At 41.1% G+C, this 18,306-nt stretch overlaps 1 protein-coding gene across 2 annotated transcripts in view; it reads right to left on the bottom strand.

The window, feature by feature from the left end:
• The window catches only part of ENOX1 (ecto-NOX disulfide-thiol exchanger 1), a 376,506-nt gene that overhangs the window by 125,497 nt on the left and 232,703 nt on the right, over nt 1-18,306 (bottom strand). For both annotated transcript variants that reach the window (XM_075139390.1, XM_075139385.1), the window contains 2 exons: nt 13,456-13,589; nt 12,452-12,589 (listed from right to left, as the gene is read on the bottom strand). In XM_075139390.1, the coding sequence (XP_074995491.1) occupies nt 12,452-12,589; nt 13,456-13,465 (148 nt within the window). In that variant the 5' untranslated portion in view covers nt 13,466-13,589. The remainder of the gene's footprint in view (nt 1-12,451; nt 12,590-13,455; nt 13,590-18,306) is intronic.

Genomic DNA, 18,306 nt, shown 5'->3' on the forward strand with positions numbered 1-18,306 from the left:
TTTGTATTATTGATGGAGCAGCTCTCTCCACCTAACCCCGGGATCACTCTCTCCTCTTATGTTCATCTCTGGAACTCCAGGGGGGACAATCAAGGCTCCAACCACAATATTTGGCCAGCTACATTTTACTACTGGATTTTACTGATGCCAGAGCAAAACCAGATTTGTTACCCTTTAAATCCCCAAATGAGTTTGCAGAGCAGGCAGTACTTGCAAACCTGTAAACTCTATTTATATGCAACCATTAAGTAACATGGACTTTCCTGATATTTTCAATCTATAACACAACTGTAAAAGAAAACTATGACAGGTTGTCATCTTTCAATCATAAAAGCATGGTAAGCAATAAAAAAAAGTCCTCTGGAGGACTTCTTTAGTTCATGCTTACTATATACATATGTGGATGAGGCATTAAATACAGTATCTCAAGGCTACAGATGAAACAAATCTTGGAAGCATAATAAATAACAGGTCATGTAATCAAGTCTAGTGAGATGTGGCTCTCATACAATGTGGTCCACAGGGGCCAGATGCCATTCTGCATCGGAAAATGTGAAATAATTGAGCTAGGGTAAGGCAAACAACCTAGGAAATGTGTGAAAACTCAAACTGTCTTTGAATTCTAACAAGAAAATATTGAGAAAATATCACTAGATCCACAACCTGGTGCCTATTAGCAATAAGAAGGGAGAATTACAGTATACAGTAACAGTGGCTAGAATATGCAGACATGTGATAAAGTTTCTGTTACACGATCCTTAGAATAATGGAGTCCTCCTGTTACTACTTGAGGTAGCTAAGAGACCTTAATGCCCATTAGTAGGTATCTGTTGCATTACAGAGATTGCATTCAAATCTACGCCGACGCTTTGTGGATGGAAAACTAGAGATCTCTGTCTGTTAAAGGAGTTGCGGCAAAAAAGCCCTCCACTGAGAACTCGGGGCCTCAAATCCCTGGATGAATAGTTGGAAGAATGGTTAGCTCTCGTGTCCCCGATGAGCTCAACTGCTGAGGTAAAACACTGGAAGAGAGGCAGTCCCTCGGGACACCAAATGGTGTATATGAGTCATTAGCTAGCATCATTTTGTTTTCTTAGCACTGCACCTTTACATTTCTAAGGCATGCACGTGTGTAGAGACACATGCCACCCCATCAGGCAGTGCTGAGGCAGTTCGTTATAGGGAAATATACACTGGGATCCTTCGTGAAGATATATGTTCCATCCTGAGGCCCACTGCTAGTAACTTCCATTCATATATAATAGCCCCCTTGCCTTCAAGAGGACAATCTTTGTCATGACGATTACATGCAAGACTGTTTCTGCAGAACTGGATGGTTTGGGTTTGTTTTATCTTAATTCCAGCTTAAATTCCACTCGGACAACAACAACAAAAACCAACAGAAATGTGGGCTGTTTGCTCTTTTTGAAGGGAAAACGTAGGACACATGTTCCAAATCACATTTAGGTTTTAAAGCTGAGAATTAACACCTTGAATTGCAGCCAGAAATGATCTTAGTCTTGAGGCTGAAAGTCCTTAGTCTTGGGAGTCGATAAATCAGTCATGACATGCCTGAACCGGCTATGGTTTATTATAAAATCAAGCTTGATTATCTACTTGAGGTAATTAGACAGACCAGAACAAAAGGACACAAAGTTAAAAGGCAACATATGTAGGAAGAACTGGAAGAGATATTTTACTTTACACAGGCTGGTGAATAGCAAGAATGAACTTGTACTTATACTTGAGATATTTTCATATACTGAATTCTGGCTAATAACATAAAGGGACCTCGCAATATTTATAATAAGCAATTTATTAAATCAGCTACTTTCGGAGCTGCTGAGCTGCAGATTCCCATTCCCTGCTGCCTGCACACAGCCCTGATATCCAGGTGCAGCGTCCGAGCTCTCTCCTCTCACAAATGACCCTTCTCTAAGTCCCTAGGGGATTACAAAAGTATTAAAAGCACAATAAAGAAAAAAAGGGTGCTACGACATTTATTACATTAAAGGACAGCAGCACTGTGTTTGGGTATAAACACACTAAACATCAGGGAATTAAAAGAAAATAAAACCTGGTCACTTTTCTCTTTCCTGTCCTCTTGATTTTGGTGAGCTTATTGTTATTTTTAAGGAATATTTAGTTTATTTATGGTACTGGCTATTCTAGCAGATAAAATTGTAGGACATCCGTAATGACTTAAAAATACTTCTACAAAGTATGCTCGAAGTGCCAAAATTGTTATCAGAAGGCCTCAGAAAAGAAGGTTTGAATGATTATTCCTGGAAAGGGCTCAGTCATGCAAGTCTAAGTATTAAGTCCTGAAACAGGAGGTTGCCAATAGAAGGGTTAAATAGATTTGACAGATGCAGCTCAAAATAGGGTAAAACTTCAACACTGCAGTTGGTTATAATATTGCACATTAATTTCTAGTGAAATAAACCGTTTGAAATGCAGTTGTCTCAAAGAGAACAAAAAGAGTTGGAGAAGCATGTAACTCGCCCTCTCCATCCACTGCAGTCTGGACACCTCTTCTCCGAAACACAGCTCGTGCTGCCAGATCTTTACGAAAAAGGTGACAATAAGCACATCTGCACCTTCTCCCATGGTGCCGTCTCCTGCAAATGCTAGCAAAGCTCTTTCCTATTCTCTCACTTCCCTTTTCCCGATCTTTTTCTAAAAATCACAGCAGCATAGTCAGAGAGGAAGAGCAGGCAGGAACTGTCTGCTTGTTTCTAAAGTGCGCAATAGAGTTTGCCTGTTTCTCACTGCCTGACTCAGAATATCAGATAAAAAGAGTTAAACCGCTTTTTCACTTACCACCATATTACTGCTATGTCAAGACACTTATAAAAAAAGCTGCATAATAGCAGGCAGCTCCATAATCACTGCTGCTTTTCATGCCAATCAGTATTATCCCATTGTTTTCATGCAGTGCCTTACCTACCTGGTTTATCTAAGTGACAGAGAACAAACCATGTGCAATTTGGGCCAGGATTAACTCTTAAGTGTTCAGACAGCATTTAATTTACTGGAGCTCTCTATCTCTAAGCCTTTCCTGAATACAAATAACAAACAATTACTAAATAATGTAGGCATTGTGGTCAGGAGGAGGAGATTACTTATAAAGGAAAATCAGATAGGGTCAGGAGAACTGTTTTTTAAGAAAAAAAAATCTCAATGAGAAATGTGCATGTACAGGAAAGGCAGATAAAGTTGTCCTTGTTACACGAACAGACCTACTAAATTTCTGAAGCCACAGTAACAGAATATCTTTAATATTTGGGCAGAACACAATCTAAATACATGCTGCAGAGTATTAGAGCATATTGTATGTATTAAGTTTAATTATCTTTCACCTCCACGTCCACTAAACAGAACTACTCCAGTGACCAGCTGCTTCCCATTACAGAGACATTACTCAGAGCTGGTGATGTCACGCACATCATTTGTCACCACCGGAGCATGGGAAGGTGCGGTAAATCCACTGTTTATCTGAATGAAGTCAACATTAGCAAAGTATTGTGTTACAAGCTCCCTCGCCTGCCCAGGGATTAGGGTCACTGAAGCCCAACTTTATTCATCCATGTGGACCATCAAAAGACATTTTTCCACACTGATCGACTCTGGTGATATTTCACAGACAGACTCCTGCAGCGAAGTGGATGTGCATCTTTATGCACTTTCTGAAACCTAATTCTCATGCAATAAGCAAAGGGCATTTGAAGGACAGGTGGCAGAAAGGAAAGAAAACCATGCTTACGCCCTTCATCCCAAGGTAAAATGTAGAAAGCAAGCTTCCCTTGCTTGCTCTCCAGGGGCCAAGCTCTAAGCATCAACCTAGCCCATGCAGGCACAGAGAGCCTGTCTAGGGAAGAACAAAAGATTTTATAGCCCTTGATTTGGGGTGGCTGCCTGGGGATTCATTCATATGCAAGTCTTCCCCTCCCAAGGAAGTCTTGCTCGGCGACTCCCCCAGGCAATGCCATCTGTGCTGTCCTGATGACCGCGCTCTCCTGAAAGTACTCTGCATGGACCGAGTTAACACTCCTCTTGGGACTGCTGTCCCCATCTCCTGCAGACCATCCACACAACCTGTTAACAGCTTTGGCTTTAGGGCTTCAGGTAGCATGGCCTTCACCTTGCCACCCAGACACCATGACTGTGCTCAGCAGGCCACCTTCAAACAGTCTGCCATTAACAACCCTTTTTTTTCCATGTAAATACATAACCTGGTATTCATACCTTGTCTTTGATTAGTTAAAATTATCAATTTGCGCTTTCTGTTGATTTCTATCCACAATAACTCAGTTTTCCCATGAGCAAACTGTACATCACACAGGGGTTACACTGGATTCCCTATGTCGGCCAAGGAACCTGGGATCCTTGGATGGGGAGTGATGTTTGAAGGGAAAGTGCTGCAAATAAGCTGTGCTCCAGCTAAAGTGAACAGTCAGTAGCAAATGGTTCCCAATAGCTTCTTGGCTTACTTTATGCAGTGGGATGCTCATAATTACTCATGGGCTTTCTTGTCTAGAATAAACAAACACATGGAAAATAGTGGGAATTGAGGCTTTCCAAAGTGAGATAAAAGATGGGGAAAACTTTTGCAAAAATAAAATATTTCCTTATGTTACTGTACTGTAACTTCAAATAAAAACATGTCAAACAGATTTTTGGTGGTATAATTACCAACAGCCAAGAATTAAAAAAATAGAGACAAAACAAAAGGCCAAAACATCCAAACAATATGGCTTGCATCATAAATTTATTCCGGTATTTTGAGACAGTTAAGAAGAGTTATGCCAAATAGTAATCAGTCTGTTTTCCTAAACTGTTAACTGGCCTGGACAAAAGTATAACAACAGAGAGAGAGATGCCGTGTTCCAGAAAAAACCCTCACCCCACATACAACACAAGCTTTGCACTTAGTAATTCCTTTTACGTGTCCCTGCTCACCTCCGAGTCTTGTTTATTTGGGACACTCAGCCCCTCATACCATGTTAAAAAGCAGTATTTATCTTTAAGCTCCAAGCAGATTTTAATCATTATCTTCATCCTTGGCCTCAATTAAGGTCTAATATAGAGGAGGCACTTGAATGACCTAAGAGGTACACTTAACCCTGAATAGTGTGTCAAAAGCACTTAGAGTTTCTGCCACATTTCCTCTGGCCGTCGAATCTCTCTTTCCTTTTTCTGTGGTAACCTGACTGTGTTTGTTCCTAGCACTTTCATGTCCCCTGGTGTGAAGTCTCCTTGAGTAACACTCACATGATAGAAAGTGTGATTAACTCTGCAGGCGCTTTTCAGGTCAATGAAAAAACCCACTTGTTACACTAATATATAATACTTCTTTAGAGATGTTCCCAGTGGCTCTACATATTGGGATTCCCACAGTACCTATTCTCTTTCACTCTTGCTGCTCTCCTGTGTCTTGGTAATAAAAATACATAGTTTTATCTGGGTACAAGCTTGACTCTAATCCTTTAGAGTATGTTTCACACCTCTTTAATTATTCTGATAGGTCATTCAGATAATTTAAATGGTAAATCTTTTCCTCTTGACTAACATGCAATGTGACTGTAGTGAAGACTATAAAAGTAAAGTAGGAAGGAATTAGAATAAAATTAGGAAAATTATATTATTTTTTTCAGAGTATGCCTTATTACATTTCTCTTGCTCCATAGGCTGGCTTGTTAACGAAACACAATGCACAAAACAGGTTGGGAAGCCGTAATAGCTGACAAGATGCCTTCTGAAGATACCTTGTAACCTTGAGAGGTTTGCAAAACCTATGGAAAACTCTGCAGATTCTATTAAGGCTTTTTATATCTTTTTTTACTGCCAGATGTCAAGCCAGTGCAGCATTCAAAGCAAGGGTAGACATGCTGTACACTACCGTGCTGCCGGGCTGCTGAACTCTTCCAGCAGCTACTTGTGGTCTGCAGCTTGCAGGGGCAGGGGAACAAGAGTGCGCGGAGCGCCTCTGCCAGCTGCCTGGGCACTTCAGAGCTTCCGTCTGGAGTGTGCTAAACTTTAGTCACAAATTATAGATGCTCAAGCATTTTTTCCTAAAAAAAGGATACTATCTTCTGGTCATAGCACAAGTGGCTTATTTTAAAACTTTTGTGGATAGACCCTGTAATCAATTAACAGGAGCACAGTATTAATTACAGAAAAGGAAGCTGTGTTTTGTTAGGCATGTCTTGGACGATTTGAGTTATGTGCTCATTGGCACATTGGTTCAGTGGCTAAGCAATGGAGTGTAGAAAAAGAAAGCTTTAATAGGTAACGGGATAGCACGGGTAAAATGAAATGAGGCTGCCAGATGGCTCTCAGTGGCTCCAAGCTTCCCATAATGGAGAGGCCACAGAAGAAGAAGTATACACATGAGAGTTGGCAGAGTCTTCTGGCCAGCTCACTTCTTAAAGTCTTCAGCACTGCTTAATGTACAGCCTTTCTTTGGGGAACTGATGAATATAATCAAATATACCTTGATTTCCTACTTTATTTGATTTTTCTTCATTAACGTTACAAAAATAGCACACGGCCAGAACAAGGAGGGATATGTTTACAATTTAGTCAGCACATGATGATCTGCAGTCGACAATAATTCATAAAGCATGCCTCATCTATTTTATGGTAGAAAGACACAGAAGCTTAGAGGACTTTTCCATAGCCAAGGCAGACTGGTGAAGGAATTCTTAAGTCTCAGCCCACCCTTGATTTTTCTCAAATAATCCCTAGGTCTTCTGCTCTGCATAGGAATCAGTGACATTCTTGAGATACTGGAGTGAGTAGGAGAAGGAAAAGCCATCATGCTAGTCCTCCCCCTGATATGCCCATCACATGGAAAAATCCTTGAGACTAACTGGAATCTGAATGTAGTGATTGCCTTTAGTTACAATCTTCATTCTGAAGAAAGAGAGAGTCTGAATATTACGTCTCCAAAGACTTGGAGGTCTTGAGCTAATAAAATTCAGGGAGGGATATTTAACCTCGTGTCTTGGGATTTAGGAGACTCTAGACCAAAATTTCCCAATTTTTCTGTTATCAAAAAGTAAGTCTGGGGTTGCAGTTTCAGGATTGCAACCACTTATTGTCGCAGGTGCTGCTTCCAAAAGTGAAGTTTTGCTGAGTTATGACTCGATTTGGAAATATAACCTCTAGTTTGGGGAACCCTCTTCTATATATTAATGATCAAGAGGAGAGCCCATCAGAGGGAGAAGCACTTCAGCGCTGATTTGCCTTGCACATCTCTCCCTGTGAAGTATCTGATACTCAACACTGTCAAAAGCACAATTCTGAGCGAGGTGACCTGATTGGAACTGACAGCTCCTATGTTCCACTGAAATCAGGTCAAAAGACAAGTGTGTGGGGAAAGCAAAGACAAATGGAAAAACAGAAAGGTTGATGTAAGTGTCTAATATTCCACAACCTCCAGTGTCTAAAAAATACATGCCTGAGGCCACAAAAATAGTGTATGTTTTTTCTATACCTTTTGGTAAGCAAGATGTTAGGCTTCAAAGCTTCCTAGTCTCTGATTTCACTAGGATTTTGTACAAGTGGTCAAAGTCTAACTTCAGCAAAAACATAACTGGAGGCCACTGAAAATTTTTAGTATCTTGAGGCTGAGGCATGTTCGTTGGACTCACATGGAAAAGCGTGCCTTAATAATTATCCTGTAAATAAGCAGAAGGCATCAATTTTCAGGCATACCCTTGACTTCTAGGCAGATCTATAACTTTCATCTTGGATGTCTGCCCTTGTAGTTTGTCATTTTTTTCTGTCAGAGTACAAATATGCAGCACAGGGCATGAGCTTAACTAAGTCTAAAAGAATTACCACTCCTCGTGTTCATTTGTACCAGGGAACCTTTTGACATATACCATTTTTGACTTACAAATGTTTAGGTCATCTAAGTCATTCTGGAGAAAAGCATCTCAAAATTGCTTCATGTTTTTCTGGGCAATGGTTCATTAGTGAAGGGAGAACCAAACTGAACTGGAGAAGTAAATTATTTTCCTGGCAGAATGTCTTCCTTTAGAAAACAGATGACCTGATGCCATTTGCTGAAACAAACGACAGCATAAGAACACTAAATTCAGCAATGCCAAAATTGCCTTTAAAAAGTACCAATGCAAAATCAAAATAAAACATTCCCAGTTAGCCTGAGGTCACTGAGTTTTTCTGCTAGTCCTAAAATGTAACAAAACGGCAGACTTGAAGGTACTTGAAAGATGTGCTTGAATCAGAGTTGCTGAGTGCACAGAGGATTCAGATCTCAAAAAGGTGGAGTACAAACCATCCTTCCCCTCTCACCTGACCATTTTTCTCAAAGTCTCAAAGCGTAGAAAACAGCAATTTTAAGGCCTGGATAATTCAAAAGCAGTTTAGCAGATTTTCTCCAACCTTTCCAGAATATTTTTTACTCTGGGCTGAGACCAACCATGAGAAATTTCAGCCCAAAAGGCAATTTTTTGGAAAAAATTATAACCTGCTGAAAGGGGAGGTTTAGAATGAAGGTGCTTTTCAGCCATAATTAGTTCACATAATCTTTAACACTTTAACTAATGCATTATTAAACTACAGTTTATTGTATTAATTATGTATATATGATGTATAAATGCATATATTAGTGTACATGTAATGCAGTAGCCAAACATTATGGAAAAAGATAAGCTTTCTGAATAACAATAACTGCAATCAAAATATATGTAGAAACAGAAGAGATATTATACAACTATTAACAAGAATCCATCTTTACAAATGAAAGGCTCTGACATTTGCCCAGATCAAAAATCCAATTTTACAGCACTGGGAGATAAGGAATTAAATAGAGTGCAGATATCATCTAAACTGGTATTAAAAGGTTAGCAGTGCTTAAAATTGATTAGCTACCAAGACCAGACAGCCTACATCCCAGGCTGTGAGAAGAGTATTGGCCAGATGTTGCGGAAGCTTTAGCTGTCATTTTAACAAACTCTCGGGCTAGACAAGAGCTTCACAGATTGCAAAGTGGGGAGCATAACTGTGTTACAAGGCAGGCATCCCAGCATGTTACACAGCAGCGAAGTTAACAACAGTTGGGGAAAAAAAAACCCATCAAAAACCTTTAAAAAGACTTAGTAGGTAATATAGGCTCCATACCTACAGGAACAAAAATGCCCTGCAATTTAGGAATTAGGAACCAGTTAGTTTGGGGAAGGAAAGGCTGTGAATGGATAAGTCCTTTGGAAACTGAAAGATCAGACAACAAAGAGATATTTCAGGATATAGATGAAGTACCATATACCAAATTTCAGGCTATGGCAGGTTATGTAAAGATATCCAGGAAAGATCACACCGTCTCCAAGATTAATCTAAACTACTTACTGCTTTCCTAGCTGTCATCAAGGCTGGAAAAAAAGAATAAAATAAATTTTTGAAGACAGACAAAAAGTTAGCACTGGGACATGGGTGTATCATTTTAATCTCTGAGAAATGTCACAGATGACAGTAGCAAAAGCAATACGTGACTGCTGACAAAGATGAGTTCATTACTAGGATTAATAGCAAAAAAAGGAAAAAAGTCAGAAAGGGCTAAGGACTAGTTAGATATTCGGTCGAACGCGGTGATGCAAACTCTCACTGAATGCAGATACAGTAAATATATTATAGCAAATAAGTCTATAAGTCTTTTCATGGTAAATTGTGGTTTTGCCATTATGGATTTGCCGTGACGAAAATGTGTCAAAAACTTATGAATCATAAGGAAATATAATGAAGTGTCAAAGCACCTATTTACCTTGAAAATACAAGAAAGTCTCAAACAAAGGAAAGCAAAAGGAAAGAAAGGAAGTTGTTCTGCACCCGTAGAGAAATCAGGGAGCACTTCAGTAATTAATATTTATTACTTACGGCACCTTTCATACATTGAAAATGCTGAACAAATACCAACTGACCTGTACAACATTCCTACAATACGTGATGCACATAATTATGGAAATTACAGTAGGGACCTGGCAATGAAATAAAGTCCTGGAGATCCTCCCTTGTGGGGAAGAGCATTGAACATGAGATGAGGCTGCCATGTAGGGATTGCACAGCACACCTGAGGACACAATTTACACCGAAACTGGAGAGACAGAGGAAGAGAGGCAGACAAAAAGGTGGGCAAACCTCCACAGGATACACGACTGAGATGCTTATAAATGAAAGCAGCAGAAGCTGATTTTGACTTGTGGCTATTTTCAGGTTTGGAGGTAATCGCATTCAAGTTGAGCGCAGCACCTGCAGGCAAAGCCCCGCCAGAAAACAGAAAAAGCTCTTTCCCCATCAGCACGTATAATCATAAAATGTCCTGAGTTGGAAGGGACCCGCGATGATCATTGAGTCCAATTCCTGACTCCACACAGGACAACCTAGAAGTTAAACCATATATCGAAGAGCATTGTCCAAATGCTTCTTGAGCACCAACAGGCTTCGGGCGATGACCACTTCCCTGAGGAGCTTGTTCCAGTGCTTGACCACCCTCGCAGCGAAGAACTTTTTCCTAATAACCTATCTGAACATCCCCTGCTGCAGCTTTAAGCCATTCCCTTGCATCCTATCACTGGACACCAGAGAGATCAGCACCGCCCTCCCCGCTCACCCTCATGAGGAAGTTGCAGACAGCAACGAGGTCTCCCCTCAGCCTCCTCTTCTCTAAGCTGAACAAACCCAGTAACCTCAGCTGCTCCTCTTAAGTCTTGCCCTCTACTCCTTTCACCACCTTTGTTGCCTCCCCTTGGACACACTCTAATATTTTTATGTCCTTCTTACTGCACACAGCACTCAGGGGGAGGCCGCACCAATGCTGAGTAAAGTGGGACAACCACTTCTTTTGACCGGTTAGGTACACTGCGCTTAATGCACCCCAGGTTGGCCCTTTTGGCTGCCGGGGCACATTGTTGACTCATATTGAGCTTCCCATCAACGGAAAACCCCAGATCCCTTTCTGCAGGGCTGCACTCCAGCCCCTTCTCCCCCAATCCACACGTACATCCAGGATTACACGGTCCCAGGTGCAGAATCTGGCATTTGTCCTGGTTAAACATCATACGGTTGGTGATTGCCCAGCGCTCTAATCTATCCAGTTCTCTATATTAGGCCTCTCTACCCTCAAAAGAATCAACGGCTCCTCCTAATTAATATCATGAGCAAACTTAGTGTGGACTCATCTCTTGCGTCCAGGTCATTGATAAAAACATTGAAAAAACTGGCCCCCGAGGAGCAGAGGGCTTTGCTTGTTTCTTTTAATCAGGAGTGTGGGGTTAAAGCCAGGACCAAGAATCAGTTCACGGCCTCCACCAGGCTAAACTCTCTGCTTGAGACTGATTCATTATAAATCAGCTTCCTCGCAGCTTAGTTTCCCCGCCTGTAAAACAGGTAATTCAGAGCCAGACCATCAGCTGTGAGCTGGCATAGCTCCACTCGGTTCCCAGTGTCAGAAGGGGACATATTTGGCCAAAATTAAACGTCATGCATCCCTGGTGAGGCAGGCAGAGTGATTTACATTGTGACCTGGCTCACTGCATCCATGTCTACATGGACGGGCACAGACGTGACAGGATGCTGCTCTGATCCAGATGTTGCACAACTCTTCTTAAACTGAAGTGGCAATGCAGCTTCCAGAGGGAATCTGTCATAACCCTGGCATGTGGCTTGTGTCTATAGGGCACTCACCCATATAAAAATAATTTTTCTTTACCTCACAGGAGCAGTGAAGTTTTATTAATTCCAACTAATCGTGCCTCTACTGTTGACAATGAATTCTGCTATATGCAGGCTTGTCTGTGAAACATTGCTGGTTTCAAAATATTATTTTTATTGTTGTTAGAATAAGCGATCCCCTGCAATGCTCTCCCAAACTATGTTTGGGAAGTGAAATGACAAAATCAAACAAGAACAATCTCTTGAAATTCAGTATATGGAGTCAGGCAGAAAGTAAATAAGCACACACCTGATAGGAAAGCTTCACTTCACTAATTTCAACTGAGCATATGAATTGAACGGGCTTCATGATTTTCTGCCCAATTAACATAACTTCAAAATCTTTCTCCAGTCAAGAGTTCCCAGCCCAGGGTATTCCTTGGCAGAATCTCAAGACATCCTGCTTGAATGGAGAAATAGAAACAAACGTTTCTCTTACGTGACATGCCTTCTGGTCTTGACCCCGCATAAGGATCGATGGTTTAGTATTTTAATTTCCCCAAAGAGTTTTGGCTTTTCCACAAGGTTAAAATATAATATGGATTATATACCTACTACAAGAAGAGACTAATACACAGTATGCAATATTAATCATAGGTGATGTTTTCAGAATATAAAAGTATAATAGCCTCAGAAATCATTTCATATATTTTTAAAAGGACCCGAAGAATTCATGGATGGTACAAGAGATCTCTTTCAAAAAGAAAAATCTTACCTGTCACAAGCTGTTGTCCAGCTAGTCCTACTGGAACCATCCCCAGGTTATTCATAGCTGTAGCCCAAGCCGTTGGATCAGTGACTGACATGTTAAGTTGTGTGGTATCTATAGCTATACTTCCCAAACCATCAGCTGCTGCAAGAAAAGAAACACACTGTAAGTAGAAAAGTCAACGCGCCAGGATTTTTAACCAAAACCTTCAGTGAGAATGAGATATCACAACCACTGCTTATTTTGGGTTTGTTTGTTTCTTAATTATGATTTACCTTTTAGACCATTGATAACAGTGCTTGGTATTGTATAGCAAAACATAAAGACATTGGAAACGTTCAACAGACATAAAATGAAACAAGAGTGATTCAGGCTGGTTATATGGAAAACTTTTTCAGCATGAGGACAGTCAAGCAGTGGAACAGGCTGTGCAGTCGCCACTCTTGGCAGCTTTCAAGCCTCAACTTGATAAAGCCCTGAGCAACTGCTCTGACCCTATGGTTGGCCTTGCTTTGAGCAAGAGGTTGGACTGGAGAACTTCTGAGGCCTCTCCCAACCTGAATGAATTGCGCTGCAATCCTCTGATATAATTTAATTATATATAATCTGTGGCAGCTTGTCAGAAAGCTGTGAGAACCAAACACACCCCAAGGAAAGACATGTTTTCCATAAGGTGCGATTTTTTTTGGTAAAAGATTTAAGAATGCATTAGCCCCTAACTAAAAAGAGGTCAAACCAAAACGATTCACTATGGGAAATAGCAAGTTTTGTTCTAAAAATAAAAGAGAATTATCATGAATATGGTCAAAATAGACTAAGTCCAGGCATGGATTTTCCTGGGTTGGGGAAGGAAGAGTGGGTCAGATAGCTAAGGGGTGGTACCTTTCTGATACTGAAGCCCCAAACACAAGGTGTGATCACACATTTTTGCTTTCCCCCTCCCCAGTCACAGCTGAAATCAGCTCTTTCCAGCTATTTTCTTATGACCTTTGCAGACCTGAGATATTTACCGGCAGCCATTGCTTTCCCCAGTTCCTTTTGCTCCTGTTAGACTTCTTCAGCTAGGAATAATTAACTACTGTATTAGCAGCATCTTGAGATGGGATATCACCGAACGCAGGGCCCACACACAGCTCATTAGGCTCTGAAAGAGAAAAGACGAAATCAGCTATCAACTGCCGCAGTCAGAACATAGTTGCAAAACAACAGACCGCTTTGGGAATCCACTCGAAGCTCCTGCCCACCCCCTGTGGATCACCAGCCCCGGCCGCCTTGCACGCATTTAGCGGAGGCCGTTCGTTTCAGCAAGCGCTCACCCTTGCCTGCTGAACAAACACTGCCACGTGTGAACCTGTCAGACCGCTGAAAAGCCCTTCACAAATTAGGTCTTATCAGTAGCTACACAGCCTCCTCAGCATGAAGGCATCAGCTGATAGAACACAGTAAGGGATGAATATGATTTTTTTTAACTGTTAACAATTAACTGATGTTGCAAGTTTCAAGGAAAGAGTCTCCTATTCTGAGATGAAAAGGGAAAAAAAAAACCTCCGCAATGACTTACAGAATGGAGCCTGCAGAGACGTGGAAAAGTAAGAAAACCTAACAAAGCTGAGGATGATGCCTGCTCCTTAACTAACACCATATCTTTGGCCCACAAAGGTTAGTTAGCTGGAAGCAAAGGTGAAGCATCTGCTTCCAGCTAAGCCACATTGCTTTCAGCAGGTATCTGTCAGGCCATGAATTTTACATAAGGGTAACTTCTTGCTGCTGTTGTTGTTGTTGTTTGTGAAGCTCACCACCTCAGCGCATCGCTGGTCGCAAAGGAGGCTGACTGAGCAAACGGGTAAGAGGTGCGACCAAAGGCTGTGAGCTCCCAGCACTCACAGCAGAGGGAGAAAACGCTGGGGTGAGGATGATCACAGACATACGCCCATGTTAGTCCTTGTACATTAGTTACACGTGACTGTGGGTGAAGGGGGGCTGCATTTGTTTTTTGGCTGGCCAGTAGCCTAAGGGCTCTGACCTATGGTCTTTGGGACTAGTGGCCAACAACTGACCAAGTGCTTACAAGTGTTCGGGGAGGTCATTAATGCTGTGCAGGTGCATCTCGGTGACTTGTTCAGCCCTAAGATATTTGTGCTGTCTTTAAAAGAGTACCTGAAAGACCTTAATTAAGAGGTTTCCAACATGCAAACCCTAAGAATTCATCTTTAGAAAAGACACAATTAATGTGATTACACTATATTTTAGCTTAGTACCTCCCACACTTTTCTTTTTTCATGTGATGTGTGTGAAGTACAAGCCAGAAAGTTTTATATTATAGTTCCCTGACACTATGAAGATCACTTCATAGGAACATGACCACATCAAAAGCTGTAGAAGTGAAGAAAGAGTCAGGATCAGACAATGCTGTACATTTTTCAGTAAAACTACATTTAGTAATTTTCAAATAACCAGTACACTAGGTTAAAAAGCATTTTGTTCAAATCTACTGTGGGTCTATTTAAAAGTCAATATTTATCAACTCTTAATATTTGAATTTGCAATTCCAATTCTTATTTGATCTCTGCTATTCATGATACATAACACAAAATAATTTTATGATAAAATTAGGTTTTTAATAACATCTATAAACAGCAAACAAACATTGAACGAAAGTCCTCTGCAGGGAATGTGACTCACATAAGGCAAGCCACCCAAGATTTATGTCAAGTTTTTAAAAACTGGGTGTCTCCTGTTCAGCTCCTTAAACTTGTACTTAGCTCTTTCCACTCAGGCTATAAACTTCTCACCACAAACATCTATTTCAAGGTTAGAGCTGGCTGAATTATTCCTTGTCAATAAGTTATTTCTCACACAGTACAGCCCCTCTCACTCTTTATGAATCATTCCCAAATCAATCCCGATTTACAAATATATGCTGAAGAGCCCAGACGAGAGTGGGTCACTTCTTCCCGTGATCGGCAGCCTTGTTGCCTTGATGTAGGAAAGCGTGTCTGAAAACCAATAGCGATGAAATGCCTCTTCATACCTTGCTGTGTACTAGTTTCTTGTCCCCATAATGCGTCACCCTGACTACTGGGGAGGAAGGAGGTGCTGCCCCATGGTTTTGGGGCAAAGGCATCTCAGACAGGTATGGATTACTAGGATAAGGGGTAGAAAATGGGTGTCGGACTCCCTCTGCCAGCCCCTCTCCCCCATTTTACTGCCTTGTGAAGTGTGCGCTGGGTGACATACCGAGGTCTGCTGCCGACTCTACACCCCCAAACCCACATTGCAGTTGTACCACCTCTGCCAGAAATGGGACCTGGTCCATAAAGAATCAGACACTGGGCTAGACAAATGTACCTCACCCTACTGGGAATTAATAGGTGACTTTTTTTTGATGTTTGCCTTCTACCAGGTTGTCCACATATTTCAAATTTTGGTATGCTTTCATGAATTAGCCACAAGCATTTGTTAAAGTCCTTGCAGAGGAGGAAGAACATAACACCATGAATATGAAATAAAGCAGGATCAGTGGGTTAATTGGTGAAACTCCTGTTGTACTGTGCCACCAGCTCTGCCCAGTGGGCCATGAAAGTCTTTGCTCGAAACGTACTCTGGCTCTGGGCAGCTTTGCTTTCTCTCTGGCCATCAAGTCTACTGTTTTATCAGCAGGACGTGGATGCAGTGCAGGCTGAACCAGGGGAAAAAATACAAAAGAGCACGTGAGGAGCCTAAAGTGGAACTAGTCCTATCTAACCAAGAACTGCTGCAGGCTATTTTGCCAGCGGAAGAGAGCTGAATAACAAGCATAAATGCACCTATGAACACTGAATAATTTGCAGCCAGCTGTAGGCAGAACTAATGCTACATCCTGAAGGACACAGTCTGTAGAAACAAGCTCTCTTAAAAAGAAAAATACTAATTGTGAACATCCCTTGTACCGACAGGTCACCGGTTACATTAACACATAATATGACTAAAATAATCTCACAGGCATTTCACACCTGATTTAGACTCAACTATTAGCTTTTGTTTAAAAACTTTTGAAAAGTCAGATGAGGGAAGGTTTCATTAATGCGTGAAGTAAAACCAGCTTTGGGCAAATTTCCACATTTCTTTGTATAGCTCAGACACTGCACTATTATACCCTTCATGACAGTGGAAACAAAACAAGCTAGGGAAACAAATAAACCTACTCACTAGGTTATATAAAAAGCAAAGTGCTTTGTATGATGAGAAATACATCTACTAGTAACGATTCTTGCTTTCTTAAAAATAAGAGGAATCAGTGTGATACTGGTTAAACAGGCAAGAAAGTGTAAGCTTATGCAGGGATTCTGTGTACCCTGAGCAGACATTAATCAACACCGTTTCACTGACATCACACCTTTAGAAAGCATTTCTGATTTATAACTCATTAGTACTCCTCTGGGCATTAATGACCTGAAGATATACGTAAAAGAAATCTGTGTTTATAAACACTTGTGCGTGGGAGTAGCTTTACTCCAAAGGAGTAACTTCAGAAGCAAATAAAGCCAGACCCTGATTTACAGGAGAAAATGTGTAGACTTATGGGCACTGCTGTTCCTTGAGGTTTGGGAGGGGCAGGGATGTTAATACAAACTTGCTTATTTGAGAGCTTCCGATTAACAAAATTTTAATGCCAAACACTTTGTAAAGCGATTCCATGTTACACTTTTTGTAGTCTCTCTTTTTGCAGATGCAATGCAAGTACCAGTCCTTGGATGGTGGATTGTGGGAGACATTTACACTTTCCTCAGACAGGTTGTCAGGAAGATAAAGCACCCTCAAGTCCGTACCAATGAGCACTTCTCAGTCATAGCAGTCATAGCAGATTGTACTTAGTACGCATATTTTATACCAGGCAATTAAATGCAGTTACCCAAATGAATACAGAAGTTGGTTATATATTGTGCATCAATTATCACAGGCAATGAATGCCATGAGACAAAGAAATTAACACAACATAAAACTAATTCAATAACACGGCAGATTGCTAAGTTAAAATCCTACCCTTTAGATATCCATAACACCACAGACTATGAATTACGACACAGAGCGAAGCTGATTAAATGCACCACCGTAATGAGGCTCCGTGGAGTGCCTGGGTCAGCGGCCAGCCCTGGGATGCAAGGAGGAGGTTCTTTGCCCAGCTCCGACACCGACCTGCGGGGTGACCTTCAGTCATTTCACCCTTTTGTCTAATTTTAGTGACCACTAAATCCTTCAAGGAAAAGACTGATGCCATCAATCTTTTGAAACCTGGGACTACAAGTTGCAAAGACATTAAATGTTATTGGTACCAGTTCTCAAGGCAACGCAGAGGGGCAGGAGCGATGTGGTATCTTGTGAACTTTTACATCTAGGCGAGTTTTCCAGTTCTTACAAGAGCAGCATGTGTGAAGCATTTGTTACAGTTCACTGTGATTCATAGGACAGTGGTCATTAGGTTGGTCACACTCCACCTGACCTGCCAAAGTACAGGTCATTTACCAGGCTAGCTCCAGCTGCCTTCTAAAATACATCATGTGTTTTGTACTGGTTCTTCCCAGTGTTTTTATTTCTCCAGACAGGGAAGAAAAAGAAAGAAAAGATAGACAAGTATTTGCTGTCAGTCACTATCCATTTCTTCCTGGCCATCTTAGGATGAAGAAGAAAGCTAAGAGTAGCAACAATGAACATGATACTTTTGTGCCACCGCCATCCTACCTGGAGCACATAAAAAAAAAGCACCATCTCCAATGTGACTCTAAAGATGGATTTTACTAATAATACTGTATGCACAGTGTTTCATATGCATTGTCTCATATTTTTGCATGGTTAGTGGTATGTTAACTCCTAGAAACCTAATC

Source organism: Calonectris borealis, chromosome 1, assembly GCF_964195595.1.
Source record: "Calonectris borealis chromosome 1, bCalBor7.hap1.2, whole genome shotgun sequence".
In the NCBI taxonomy this organism is placed as follows: Eukaryota; Metazoa; Chordata; class Aves; order Procellariiformes; family Procellariidae; genus Calonectris; species Calonectris borealis.